A 15,500-nucleotide genomic window follows, 5' to 3' on the forward strand; every position below is an offset into this window, starting at 1 on the left:
AGCATAAAAATCACTTTAAAAAATAATAACAACTACACTCCTAAACAAACTCTAAATGGTTTATTCAAACTAAATTTTAGTCTTTAAATTTGGAATTGATTCACATAAGCTATTTATATCAAAATTGAGATATGAAAATTTTAATTAGTATGATAATCCTTCCGAATTAAAGGGTAAAATACAATATGAATTAGATTTTGACACCAAGATTACAGGCACATCCTCCATTCTCAAATTTATTATTCTTTCTCAAGGTAATGTCGATTGTTCATCATTTAAATTGAGTCTTATACATAACATTCCATTTAATTTTTAAATCCCTACTATAATTGGGTGACTAATTTATAGCTAATGTAAATTATTCTGGCAACATTGCCTGATCATGCATGTAGTTTTAAATCCCTACTATGCACATATATTAGTGGGTTGACCTTGAAAAAAATTGTATTTTAGAGTTTGATTTCTATCAATTTTAAAGTTGAATTATAAAAAAATATTAGTTTAAAAAAATTGTATTAGTTTAACAAAACCCAATTAATTTAATTATTTTTTTAATAATTTAATTTACTCGATTCAAATAGGTTTAAGTTAATAAAAAAAAATCATTATAATAAAATAGAAATTACTCATGACATCATATGCTTAATTAGTCGAGGATATTGTTCTTTCACACCAACCTTTGGAAAATTATTGCTTGCATTCCTAGAAACTTGTACAGAGAATCTGCGGATTTCGTAAACGTAGGAACAACGTATTTTTCTCAATCATCTTCTGGTGGTGATCGTTTTGTCTTTGACATCAGTTGTCAAAGAAATCAGTCCGAGTTAGATGATCAACTCGTTTTCTTGAGTAATGTAATCAACTTTCTTTTGTTGACTAATTAAGTTTCTTCAGAACCTGACAATTTAGCTCTTACTATTCGGCTTCTAACACCAGATTTTTTGGAGAAAAGGACAAATAATTTGCACATGAATCCCCGATCTAATTAGATGTTATCCGATTTAGTCCCTATTGATTAATTGTAATCCTAAATTTAGTTTGAATCTTGATGATTTAGCCACCATTAATTATATGCTTGAGCTTATAAGATAATATCATATTTATTCCTTCCTTTGTTCTTTGAATTGGTTAGGATAGTGTTTGGAGTTGTAGTACATAATATTTTTTAAAAGTATTTTTTACTTGAAAATATATTAAAATAATATTTTTTTTATTTTTAACATTCGTTCATTAAAAATAATCTAAAAACACTAAAAAAATACTAACTTGAAGCTAAATTTTTTTTAAAAAAACTGCAGTACAACCATACTCTCAAATGAAATAAATTATTGTATAAATAATTTATATGTATCCCGAAGGCGGAGCCATGAATTATTTTTATAGGGGGTACAAAACTAGGAAAATATTTTTAAGGGAGCGAAATTTTAAATTTTTCTAGTTTTATAGGGGGCATATTGTAAACTTTTTTTTTCAGGGGTCGAGGCTCCACCACCATTTCACCGAGACTAGTTTTATTCTTCGGTTAAAAGATAAATGTATAATGTCCATACACTGGATGTAAAAAATTGAGAGACAATGTATTTTGTGGACAAGAGTTTCAAGCAACAAAAACTGAATTATAATGGGGAGCCAAGAAAAACACTCAAATGTTGCTAATATCTTGTCCAAATAGTTATATTTTTGCATTAATTTTTATGAAACCTAGTCTAACACACCTGCAATGGCTATATATAAATAAATTGTAACAATGAATAATTAAGATTATATGTCAAAAACCCATTTATATTCTATGGAGTAACATTGCATTATAAAATTCTCGAATAGGCTGATAATTCATCAACCATCCCATCCCCCTCGCCTGTCTCCACCGCCTTCTCCATTTACTCTGTTGCCACCAATCTATAGCCAAACCCCAAGATGTGGATTCCATCTGTGATGTCTTGTTGCAGCCATGGACATAACTCCATCTTGATAAAGGTACTTATCTATGTCTCTCCCTTTTGTTTTTGCTCACGATTTGCAAGCTTGCTGAGGGCTGTTAAGAATGAGAATGTCACGTTGGAAGGGAAACGAAAAGCAAGGAGGAAGCCAAAACCCAGTTGTTTTGAAGCAAAAGGAGGTGAAGCTCGTTAAGAGCTTGGCTCTACCTTTAATGGCTGCCCTTGTAGCCTTATCTCCCATTGTCAACACCCCAGGTAACTTGCAGCCACACAAAGGATTTCTTCTTATCTACTTCTATAGTTTTAGCTGCCTTCGTATGCTCAATTGATTAAATTGCCCTTCTTCTATTTCATAATGCCATCGTGATTTTTTAGGCATTGCTTTTCACCTTAGAAAATTGTAGTAGCGTTCAAGGAAAATACAGTATTAAGTACGTATTATAATTATAATACAAGCGTTTGGAAAAGGCAGATTAACCTATTTTTTTAAAAAAAAAATTAAATTTTTTTATAAAAAAATTAAATTTTTAAATATTTCGGATATATTTTGATGTGATTTTAAAAATATTTTTTTTAAAAATAAAAAATATATTATTTTAATATACTTTTCAATATAAAAAATATTTTACAATATAATTATACTACTCAAATAAACCAACCAAGTATGTTGTCATAATTGCCACTGCAAGTGACATAAATGCTGCTAAGCTTAAATAACATGATAACAGTGAAATGCGAGATTAAAGTATATTTATAATTGCATATCTTGTGTAAAGTTTTTTTAATTAGTGCAGGACATGGGCAATTAAACTTAAATATCTACAGAACTTTATTTAAAAAAAAAAAACAAATTGTAGATACTTTTTCTAACACTATTTGATTTTCTTACAATATAGGGCTTTTAATCTTCTGGGCCATGTTCTTGTTTGTGCAGTGTCACTAGGACAAACCCTAGATGTACAAAGAGGAGCCTCACTGTTTAGCCGCACTTGCATTGGTTGTCATGATGCCGGTGGAAACATAATTCAACCCGTGAGTCTTTTGGTGTAAACTTATCCTCTATAATGTTTTTTTTTTATTTTTAATTAAAATAATATTTTTATTTTTTCATTTTAGCACATTAAAATCATTCAAAAAATATATAAAAATACTTTAAAAAAGATTTTATAAGGAAAAAAATAAACACTCCATCTCTCAATTTTCCTTTTCCAGTATCTTGTTAATTCTTGTCAGTTCCATATTCATTTCAGGGTGCAACGCTCTTCACAAAGGACCTACAAAGGTACTTAAATTAATATACAAACGTAAATACCATCTCCTGATCAAATTCCATAGTATAATTTAACTTTGCACACTAAATTTCTGTCTTTTAGAGTTGAAAAACTTTTGTTCTTTTTCTCTAAAGAAGTGGAAACAAATTGAATGATGGCACTCGCACAGGAATGGAGTAGACACTGAAGAAGAAATTTATCGCATAACATACTTTGGCAAAGGAAGAATGCCTGTAAGTTTTCCATTGAAATCAAAGTATATGCTTCCATGTTATTTGTTTTTTTCTTGATTTTGGTCAAGGAGATCATAGGTTTTGCGATGCTAATAGGGATTCGGTGAGAGTTGTACTCCAAGAGGACAGTGCACATTTGGACCACGGTTGCAGGATGAAGAGATTAAGCTCTTGGCTCAATTTGTGAAGTCACAAGCAGATCAAGGCTGGCCAAACATAGAAATTAGTCAAGATTGATTCTTGTAAAGAAAAAAAATTATGCCCAAGTGCCCGAAACCATCGTCTCTGAGCTATTCCATCCATATCTCATTATGGATCAAACCCATTTTAAATTAAGTTACAAATTGATAGTTTTCAATCCCTGCAAATCTGCAATGATTTTTTTTTCTTCTTTTTTTCCCTATTAATATGACCTGCCGCCGTGAAACAGTTCTATCAGAATTGTACATGTTCTGAATTGAATAATAATTTATAGTATAGCAAAGAAGAAAAAAACTACGAAAAGATGAGCTCTTGGTATAATCAAATGATTAAGATTAATAAAAGTACGTGAAATCATTGATCCCATTGGTAAGCAAGTGATAAGGCTTATGCGGAAGTGATCAATGGGGTTAGAGATGGAAACAGGGAAGTTATAGGTTTGAAGATATTTATACGAGGAGAGCAGAAATTATTTTGATAGTTGTTGATCTTGATAGCCTTCTTCCTCGTTAGGTGACTACATGTGTGTGTAAATAGATATGTTAGTTCGGACTGGATATTCTTGGATTTCCTTACGCTTTGATCAAGATAAAGACCTGAAGAACTCTTACAACCTGGAGGTTTTCTGAAATAAATTGAAAGAGACTTGGCAGAATTGTTGGAGAACTCCGACAACCTGGAAGTTACCTGAAATTAACTGGGTTAGGCCATGAAGGTGACCAGCCAGAACCTCAATATATCTGTTGAACCAACTAAAAGTTTTGGTGTCAAAACTATTCATAATTTTAACAGTGAATGTTAAAGTAATGTTTGTGTAATTGCAGATTGTGTGAGTGGTTTTGATGCTGAAAGAATGCTTGGATATGCAATCTTTAAAGATGGGAAAAGTGCCAAACTACCATATCCATTAGAGAGAACTTTCTTTCAGATGTTGCAGGAAGAAGCATTCATGTTGGCTCTGCTAATTCTGCAGGCTGATATCCCAACCTGTTTTGTCAGCTTGGTGCTGGAGAATTGCAACCTTCGGTGAGCAAATAATGGACATGAAGAAGCGAGATTCACTGCGTGGTAGATGTTCCTGGACAGAAAGTGCCTTCCGTTTCTAATGGTGATCAAATGGCTCACTGTTTGAAGCATACCAAAGCTCCCCAGGTCACTAAGATTGTATTCGAACGATTTTTTTTATGTGAAATATTACCAAGCAATGAAATTTCTTATGTTTGAAATCACCATCTGCTTCTCGCTTTTCTGATTCATTAGAAAAATCAAGCAAATTACATATCTCAGACCCTCCTGAATTGCATGATGCTTTTCATCTCTGCAATTGACAAAGGGAGCATAAAAACAATGACAGGCATAAGCATGCCAGCTTTCTCCAATGGGGGATGCATTTAACTGGGGGAGGAATGACTGTGGCTCTATCACACATTGTGCTACTACGTGATCTTCTTCGACCTCAACTCAATGATACCTCTTCCTTTGCAACTATCCCCAGTCCTTCTACTCCCTGGCTAAGACAAGCCAGTGCTGACGAAGTCGACCATAATAAGACACTGATTTTAACCAATGATTAATGATTTTGTTCGCAGCAAGTGGCACCTACCATGAACACATTGGCAGGTGCCCTATTCAAGGTGTTTTTAGGGCATCACCTGATCATCCAGCTAGAAACGAAATGTGCCAAGCATGTTTTGACTACATGAGCCTTGAAGGAGTATTTTCGAATGGACTAATAGCTCCACTTTCTGGTCTAGACCCCCGACCGGTGAGCTCGGTTCTCCATTTCTTTGCAGTGGCTATCTATGGTGGAGGCCGCCTCATGCTTCCCTTAAGTCTAGTCTGCACTGTGCTTTCCCGCTTATGTAGATTGGGCCGTCGTGGCTGTCCCGTTACCAAGCTTCTCACAATTGAAAACCACCAGCAGTACTTTAGGATTTAGCCCATTTATTAGTAATTTGATAGTCAGATCTTTTCGAAGCATGGTTTTATTGGGCTTGACCGTCAGGTAAACTAGAAATAGAATTAACTAGGTGACTATTTGACCCGCGGAAGATAATCAGATTTTTTTTCTAAAAACAAATAAATGAATATGCATGCTTTTCTTACACTTTTTTTATATAAAAAAAAATTTCAAGTGGAAATATAAAAGTTTGTGTAAAAATAAAATTGAATAAATAAAGAGCTATGTGTGTTAAAAATAAATAAAAATTTATTAACGATAAATAAAGATAAAATTAAAACTTAAAAGGAGAGTATAGACTAAGATATTTGGACCTCAAACTCAAGCCTTTGACAAAGTTTTATTTTATAATTTATTTATAAAAATTAATTTTTTATTTAATCAAATAATAATAGAAATAGATATAAATTAAATATTTCAATTCAAAAACTCATTTTCAATCCGTTTTTTAACACAAAACACCTAGAAAAAATTCTAAGCAATTTCATAAATTTATTTACAGCCTCAAAAAGCCCAATAAAACATCCCAAAATATATATAAAAAATTCTTACCTAGTTAAAAATATATATTTTTAGGTAATTTCAAGATTAAAAAACACTTAATGTGAACTCCCCGTCATTAAATAAAAATTTAATACAAATATTGACTCTTTTTCACAATAAGTGCCAAAAAAAAATTTTCTCTCTCTAGCACCAAATCCTAGTGATTTTTTCTCAAATCTCTCAAACTAGGAAAAAAACATAAAAATAAAAATAAAGTTTGAGATCAAAATTAATTTTACTTTTAAATTTTAAAAACAAAAAGACTCAATATTTATAATTTAAAAAAGTGGAGGAACTATGATAAACATTTCACTCAAACTTTATTAAAGCCACCCACTCCTTTCATATTTTTCACTTTGATTTTCTATCTTTAAACCCTACCATTCCTTAACAATTAGCCTATAATTTGATCTAATAAGTGCCAATTTAATTTTTAAAAAAAGTATAAAATAAAAAGCATTATGAACAGTTTGTCGATAATACCATATGAAGGGATCCATAATATATTTTAGACAGTGAATTCCCTATACTTTTAGATTTACTTATTATAATTATAATACTTTGAGAGCAAGATAATAATTTTTGTACAATAATATTAAATTACACCTCCAAGTGAATGATTTAATAACCATAGTTTTCTTTACATAAATATTATATACTTATGTATTTTATTTCTTTAAATAACCTTTAAAGACCTTTTTAATGTTTTTTTAAATAAAAAATTATGGATTTTTGTTGAATTGATATTCCATGTTGTTTTTGTTATTCATCAAATACTTTAATGTGATGTATATTTCTAATTAATTACCTAGTCTGTTTTATCTAATAAAACAAATTTAGTATTTCTATATAAATATGGAAAACCGGATCGATTATACCTTTAAATTTATTAATTTTCTTTTAACTTTACATTAATTTTCCTTCTTTTCTTTTAACTAGTAATTAACAATATATAAATTGATAAAAAAAAATATTTGATTTCTAACTAAATTAAATAGAAAAGTAGAATTTACATAATTTATTAAAACAAATGGAGTTGATCAATAATAACTAGAATAATATTTTACTCCCATCTAATTAATTTTATTTTACTACGGTCTAATTAACCTTTGAATTTTGTATCAAAATAAAAATATGATTGAAACTATTTTATATATAGATTCTCCCAATTAGGTTACGTAAGATGATTTTTCTTTTTTTCTTTTATTTTATTATTAGGAATTTAGATTCATGACTCCTCCCCTTTTGGTTACTTCAAAGCTGGATTTCAGTGAAGTTAGATTTTGGAAGTCCCTTTTAAACTTGGAGTATTTAGTAGGGGCGTTAAAAATAACTAATATATCAGTAATATTTATATTATTTAACTCAATCTAGCATTTCAAAATCAAATAATATAGATATTATAAATAATAATTAATTAAAAAATTTCTAAAAATTGATATTATAGGTTAAATGGCAAGTTATAATTTTTAAAATTCAATCAGCCCAACTCAATATGAATAATATACACAAGCCATTATTTGTTACATCTGAATTAATTATTTTATTTTAATTAATTAATTCAGATAATATATTAAATCTAAATTATTTATTATAAACATCGCTTTGCATTTAGAAAAAGAAAACCTATGATTGTATCAATCCTCTCAATTTTTCAGTTCTAGTAAGTAATTTTTACATCTTTAACAATAAACTCTAATTCTTTTTTAGTAATATGAAAAAACAAAACATTATACCAATTGATTTATAATTCATTGCCATCTCTAACAATCTCTACAAAAGATCATTTAGTATACATGTCGACACTCATTTTAAAGCGGTGGCTCTTGTTTATAATAAATAGCTATTAATTAGCAAAAGTGGTATGGGTCTGTGGGATAAAATAGGATGCCAAATGGATTTTTTTTTTTTTCTCTTTTGAACCAATACTAATTCTATTATTCTAAGAAAAAGAGGATGCTTCTTTTTATTGGTCAACCCTAATTTTTTTTTTTTTAATTTATCACATCAATTCGATCTCTTAAAAACAGATTTTAATTATTTCCTCAAAAAAATATGATTTTACTTACACTTTATACTTTAACCTTTTCTTATACTATTCTTTTGGGCTGGATATATTTATATATTTTCATATTATCAAATCAAACTTTTGCCCGAAACATTTGAGACCCGATTGGGAAAGAAAGCAAACAATTCCTTTTATGATTCAATCTCATAGTGATGTGCCTTGACTTGTCAACCCTTGACACATCTTCTCCTCCAAGACTTTGATACTTCTAGAACACTAACATGCACAAAGGAATCTTTAGTCCATTATTTGTGGTGACTACACCTTAATCTGTGAAAAAGAATAGAAAGGCACTAACATTTTCTTTAAATGGGAGCCAATGAAATGACAGTCGATCTCAAGATGAAATAAACTAAGAAGGGTTACAAATAAAATAAATAAATAAATATTACGAGCAGCCAAGGTGTGCCCTTCTCTTGAAGTAATCCTTAAACTTAAGGGTCAAATTTGAAAACTTTGAAAGCTTTGAGCCCTAAGAGATTCCATCTAAGGAATAATCCATCCTATTTGTTGGTGACTTTTACATCATACATTATTTAACTATGGAATTCAAATCATATTAATTTCGTCAAGCATCTTTATGAGGATTGGTTCCGGTTTTGCCTAATTACGAGAAAAAGAATTTACTTTGCTTTTTTCCATAGTTTATTGTTCTTACACGTATCACTTGTCACTATGGTTAATGCATCTTAATCATTATCTTATACGTAGATTTGAACTAAACATGTTTGCCATGGTCATTGTCGAAAGCATCATTACACATTTAATTATACGCATGATCAGCATAGGAAACATAGAAACACAATCACATTGCCTAGGACCCCCACAAGCAGCTTAATTGGACAAGAAAATCCATTTCATTAATCATGCTCTCCAAGAGACACGTCTATACTTCTTTTTAGAACAGTGTCGATCTCAAATATGTATTTACTATTTCACACAAAAAAAATTACAGTATTTATATATATACACAATTTACAATGCTTAATGTTTTTGACTAACAAGCTATCTAGCCTAGCATGCATGTATATAAACGAGAGTTTTTGACTTGGATGGTGTGCTTGTTAGATATATTAATAACATTTAGTGTATTTTTGAAGAAATTGTATTTCAAAGTGTTTTTTCTTGAATGTTTATCAAAAAAAAATTTTTTTTATTTTTTAAAATTTATTTTTAATATAAATACATCAAGATAATCTAAATTTTAAGACAAACAAGGAACACACCCTTAATTACGATGGGATGGAGGGAAATGATTAGTCAATTTCTAATATGGTATTACAGATTAATTTTGCTTTTTAATAATGACGTTGTCTAATCATTATATAATTGTCTGAAAATTATTACATTTATGTGTTTATTTTTTCCCTTCATCACTATAAGTTTTTTCTCTATAAATTTAATCTTAATAAAAGTGTTCTCTAAATACTTTTTTTTTTCTTTAGGGAAGTGTTCTCTAAAAATTGTTAATACATATGGAGCACAGATTTCGACTTTCCTATTTTAGGTTGATACTAGATATACACTCTTTTCCACTTCTTGATGAGTTGAGCATGATACAAGAATCAGAAAAAAAGAAAAAAGAAAAAGGAAAGGTATGGTTCTGGACTCTTAGGAAGCCGCTGCTCTCATTCCCATGCCAATTAATGAAGGACAAGTGACATTAGGTTTGTGAAGCTCCTAACAAACCCTAGATATGGCTCCATGAAACCAAAAAGCTCTCTCTCCCAAGATTTAGGTCATAGAAATGCATGAGCAGTTAACAAGTCATATTAATCAAACAATCTTTTTAATTGTTCTTACTTTAGAGAGCAGGAAAGGAAAAAGATTCCATGAGCAATGGACCTATGTATTTAGCTCAAGGTTAAGCTAAAGTTCAAATTACACATGTTATGAGACAGATAGGACAATCAATAAATCCATTTTCCAAGGAGTAAAATGTAAAGATATAGGGAGGAATTTAAAAAGAAAAAAACTGTGGAAAGGTCAAAGGAAGACTGGCTAAAAAAGCTTCTGGTTGGTACAAGTTGTCACCTCGCTTGATCCCATGTGATGCTAGCTACTTGACCTCGATTAATAGGAAAAGAACATCAATGGAGGATTTTACTTCTTAGAGTTGATCTTCCTAGGCACTTGCTTCTTTTTTCATTTATTTAAAACTTAAAATATTATAATACATTTCGAACCACAAATTACAGGACAAAAACGATCTTATTTATCTATATGCTCCACTAGCATTTCATGTACCCTAATTCAAAGAAGAAAAGAAAATCAAAAAGGGGTACAGTGATAGATTTGTTCTGGCCTATACAAGCGCTGCCAGCTTGATTTGGAGAGCTCAGTCGTAATTTGAATTCCTTATTTAGATTAAATGGATGGTGAATAGTGAAGCTGCGTCCCAACTTTCTGGTTAAAAGCTCAGCTTTAATGGTGCTGTCTTTGTCCAACAACTGCGCTTTGAGAGCTTTACCCCAAAAAAAAATAATGGCAAAGGATAAGAAGAGACTAGAAATGGAGGGTGCAAAAAGAAGAGAAATTACTCAATAGATTTCTTTGAAATAAATACATAACCAGATTTTTTGGAGCAAATTAATTATGATCACAAAACCTACTTTAAGAGATAATGGACATGAGACCACCCCGGACAGGCAGAAAATGATAACCATGGGGCAAACAAAAGGCATCTCCAAACCCTATCTACAAAGGAAGAACAAACGAACAGCCAAGCAAAAGTGGGACCAAAAACATAGGGAAAAGAAGAGAACACCGATGAGTTAGTGAGAGAGGAAAAAAAAAAACCCTAATCTCGCAATATTGCTTTATTCACAAACCACCACCACACCTACCTTAATCAAATGACGATTCAACTCTTTGAGCTAAATCACAAAGCAAAACCATGTGAGGCCTATCCATTTAATCTGAATATTAAAGAAAAAGGTGTGGTCCTTGCCTTCCATTAGGGCTTGTCTACATGTCATTGTTTGTCAACCAAAGACAGAAGAACCACCCAAAGCTAAAGACAAAAGGATGCCCTCAACTGATTCCACCAACCTGGCCAATACATACACTTCAAATAAATAATGAAGCAGTATTTATTGTAATGGTGTTGCTGTAGGTCCAAGGAGCTCACTAAGCACATGGCAACTGCCCTCTTTTTTAGTCGCTAGGCATGCTTAATGCTGAGAGGAGCGAGCTTGAGAAACCCTAGCTGATCATGGCGAGATTATTTATCACAGCCATCTGCATTCTAGCTAGCTAGCAGCACACACCGTTTTAGGTATAAAAAACATAAAAAAACACTCAGGGCATGCAGTCCATAGGGTAAAAGACATGATCCATGACAAATCAAGCGTGCACTGCCCTTTTTCTCTTTCCCATCTTCCAATTAACCTATTCTTACAAATCCACATGCTATGTATGGAACTCTCCCTCTTAATTCTATTAGAAAATTAACCTGCCCTTAGAATAGGTCAAAAGGCTAGCCGGCCCTTACTCTTACTGGCTGGCGTCTCTCTAGGGCATCATTTGATTTCTAACCTTTTTTCTTGCTAAAATCATTCTATTTTTACATAAAATGGTTGTGCACATAGACTACCATTTACCCGACATAAACTATTGCATGCTTAATCAGGACATCTTCCTAGTTTAGAAACGCCATTTGATGCATAAGCTTTATGGAAAAATAAATATTTTCCCTTGATTATTTTTATCTTTTTACTTAGTATTATCAGGATTTTCTAGTTTTTCTACTTAAATGAATAGTTTTTTTTTTTTTTTCTATTTAGTATTATTAAGCTTTTCTATTTTGTTTCCTAATTAAATATTATAGATTTACCATGTTCTTACTCCTTGAAGGTTTTGATCTAATTGTCTTTTCAAGGAGTCTTCTTCTTTTCACCTACTTTGCTTCTCGAGACGGTAAAATGATTTATGCCCGCTAATATTTCATTATTTAATTTACAAACCTAGCTGTCCAATATATTCATAGAAATTATTATTTACAATATTATTATTATCTTTGTTAAAAGTATAATTAATCATGCATGTTACTTTCAGTTGATTTTTCATTCAACCACTTTTTAGTTTGACCTTAACAACTTAATTTCTTTGACATATAACAGTAAGAGATTAAATTAATTAATCTTAGTTGAGAGCAGGGTTTCTTTGATTGTGAGGAGGACCAAGTGGTGGTCCCTTCTCATTGATATATTCATTCATGTAACCTTGTGTAGTGAGAAGAGAGAAGGAAAGAGAGGCAAGAGGTCCGTGTCAGTAGCTGTAAGGAAGGGCCAAAACTCACCATTAAATACTCCATCTATGACACAGTACAACAGAGTGGGGGAAGAAGAGAGAGAGGTGCATTTATATAAATGGAGAGGGAGAGTCACGAGGATTCCCCTACCTAAAACATGCACAGCTCGTGCTTTCCTTTGTCAATCTTTAGGTGAGAAATTAAGCTTCTGCTTCTTTCCCTTTAAATTAGACCTCTTCGCTTTCCAAATTTCCCAAAAAAGGCCAAACCTCACTCCCCCCATTTTGGTTCTTCCTTCAATTTGTCTAATATGTTGGTTTGAGAGGTTGAAGCTGCCAGCATGATCTGGTAATGAACGTGTTACTCTCATTTATATATATATATATATATTAACATTAATCTTATAGCAGTATCTGTAGGTAGAAAAAATTTAATGTTGTCAAAGATATATGTACTGAATCGTGGTAGCTAGGTTTGTATTACTAGTTTAGGATGCATGTTTTTGATCTTATGATGATCAATTGCTTGTGAGTTCTTAGGCAATGAAAACAGAATATACTGGTGATTTTTCCCAGTAAAATTGTCGAGAAAAGGGAATTGCACTAATAGGGAAGACGCATAGGTAAACTTGTACCTAAATGGTATATGTATTTTCCAGGCAAAAGGGTAGAAACCTAATTAGAAACTAGCTTGAACTCAGAGCTATAAAAGTATATGGTTCCATCAGGTCATCTTGCAGCTTCAATCACTCACTCACAAACAGCAGAAGAGATTCTAAAACATGCTTTTCTGGGGTCTAATTTGCTCTCACAGAGTCACAAGTGCTTCATACCAGGTGATCAATTCTTTGGTTCTTGCTTCATCTTCCCTTTCTTTTCTTTTATTGTTTATCTCTGGATTAGTTACCATTGAAATTGCAATTTCAGGTTGATTATGATGTGATTTTGATCTCAATAATTAACTCCTCTATTTTCCTTTATTGCAAACACAAGAATTATGCATATGCAAACATACACAAGTAGACACTAACACATTTGCCTGTCCAATCAGTGTATTGTTGATTTTTTAACCTTCTCAGATCCAGCTATATCTCTTACAACAACTAAAAAATGCCAAGAAAGACAATATATTATCCATATCTCTCCTGCCTGCATGGCTGGATGCTTCCATGTTTGTCTTTACTAGTGGGCTGCAGGTAGTACCAAGAATCAATATGTAAATTAAATTCACAAAACACAAGAAAGGCAAGCTAGTTAGGAAATGTATATATTAATGTATTTTTTATATTGTGTATATGGTGGTAAATCCAATGCTCTCATAATTGCATAAATACTTGGTTTCTGCAATCTTTTCATCATGTCTCTCACTATATTAATTTTGGCCTCACCTAACCCTTACAATTTTGTACTGATTTTGGGAGTGAAACTGAATAGGAGACAAAAGGTGGTACAAATTTGGTTTCATCCTTAATTGCACACGGTTTGGGGTCCAGCTTGGTGTTGGTGACCCACAATTCTGAACAGAAATTGACAAACCTACACAGGATGTTACATTCATCTGTTGGATAATTAGCATTCTGTGGTTTCCCAGATTATAAATTGCAGTGAGTTTCCTCACATATATAGTATTAATTACCACTCCAACAGCACTTCCACATAAGGTGGCAGTTGGGGCATTTTTATAGACTACTTATGCTTCATAAGCATTTTGCTGATTCAATCTCTTTATCAGACATTCAAGCATAACATCAGAAGTTTCTGTGAGATTGTTGTTTTTCCCTTTTATTCTTCAGTATTCTGTATCTGAAGAGTTTCCAAAAAGATTAAATCCAAAACAAGGCTCATTGGCATGATATTGTATAGCTCAGTAATTGCCATGCACACATCTTGTAGTCTTACGGAGACAAAAGCATAGATTTAATGCTGCAAATAATATGAATCTTTCGGTAAAAATTAATTTTGTAACCTAACAACATAAAATGGAGAAATAAGTTTTTTATATCCAACTCTACATATCTAATTATTCCAGGCCAAGATACGGATAATTAGTTGTATCATGAATATTGCACCAATATAAAAGAGCGCTTGAATTTTATTAGAAGGTGTTAATTAAAGAATTAATATAAGGGATAGGAATATAGGCCTCATAGGGCATATCTTAATTATGTAAAAATGGATTATAATGTTTTGATATCAGCTGTATGAAAAGTTAGTTAATCACTGATATCAAGTTTTGGTGATCATGGACAAGTGTGTGACTTTTTCCCTTCAAGTTGTTGTCAAGACAGGGAGACCACTTGCTTTTAGTCTCTTCATACCTGCAAAAGATGCTTCCAGTTGTAATTTCTTGGCTTTATTCTTCATGTACTAATTTAAAAGATTTGATTTGCCTAATTAAGCAGCGGTGGTGTTTAATTAATTTGTCGAAAAGGGAATATTTAGTAGTGTTGGTTGGATTTTTCCATGAAAACCCAACTTCGATCGATGTGATTTAGTGATAACATGGATTAGAATGTTGCCATTTTATTTCCTTCAGTTCTTTTTTCTCATTTTTATCATGACTATGGCATCTGATGAAGATCGGATTCACTGTTTTAGCACCTTATAGACAGCCAGTTTCTGTCCTTGAATGCTAAATAGTCTAGTTCCAAGTGTAGATATATATTCTTTAATTTCTTGGTCTATCATGTTTCTACCAGAAAAACAATGGGATATCAGTGATATTTCAACGACAATGAGATTATAATTTGTGGTAGAGCTTGCTTTCAAGTTTACTTAAGAATAAAAACTGTTGCGAAAATGCTGTTCTTTTCTTTATTTCTCTTGTTCTTGCTTTAATCATACAGTACTTTAGTTAGGGATATATCAGTTTTGATATGAAAGGGCAGATACTGGCTCTTGTTTTTCCCTAATAAAAAGTTTAAGGAATTTCAACGACCATCTTTTGGAGGATTTGCTTGTGTGCATATATTTTTCATTAGCCTTTATCTTTTATTTTTTATCTTGAAATCCCATCAATATATATAGTACTTT

At 31.6% G+C, this 15,500-nt stretch overlaps 2 protein-coding genes and 1 long non-coding RNA gene across 3 annotated transcripts; all 3 read left to right on the forward strand.

Moving 5' to 3' along the window:
• Positions 1 to 1,522: 1,522 nt before the first annotated feature.
• Positions 1,523 to 3,833, forward strand: LOC118028374 (cytochrome c6, chloroplastic). The gene is made up of 6 exons (XM_035031943.2): positions 1,523 to 1,977; positions 2,066 to 2,195; positions 2,875 to 2,972; positions 3,191 to 3,222; positions 3,381 to 3,444; positions 3,541 to 3,833. The coding sequence occupies exons 1-6, from the start codon at positions 1,918 to 1,920 to the stop codon at positions 3,679 to 3,681; spliced, it is 525 nt and encodes a 174-aa protein (XP_034887834.1). The 5' UTR covers positions 1,523 to 1,917; the 3' UTR covers positions 3,682 to 3,833.
• Positions 3,834 to 4,049: 216 nt separating this feature from the next.
• Positions 4,050 to 5,584, forward strand: LOC140954646 (squalene epoxidase 3-like). The gene is made up of 5 exons (XM_073404982.1): positions 4,050 to 4,054; positions 4,299 to 4,360; positions 4,470 to 4,671; positions 4,979 to 5,169; positions 5,235 to 5,584. Exons 1-5 carry the CDS (start codon positions 4,050 to 4,052, stop codon positions 5,582 to 5,584), a joined length of 810 nt encoding a protein of 269 aa, XP_073261083.1.
• Positions 5,585 to 12,403: 6,819 nt separating this feature from the next.
• LOC118028319 (uncharacterized) lies at positions 12,404 to 14,187 on the forward strand. The gene is made up of 2 exons (XR_004684001.2): positions 12,404 to 13,303; positions 13,902 to 14,187. It is a non-coding gene; the product is annotated as an uncharacterized lncRNA (long non-coding RNA).
• The last annotated feature ends 1,313 nt before the right edge of the window (positions 14,188 to 15,500 follow it).

This window comes from Populus alba, chromosome 15 (genome assembly GCF_005239225.2).
Source record: "Populus alba chromosome 15, ASM523922v2, whole genome shotgun sequence".
Taxonomy (NCBI): Eukaryota; Viridiplantae; Streptophyta; class Magnoliopsida; order Malpighiales; family Salicaceae; genus Populus; species Populus alba.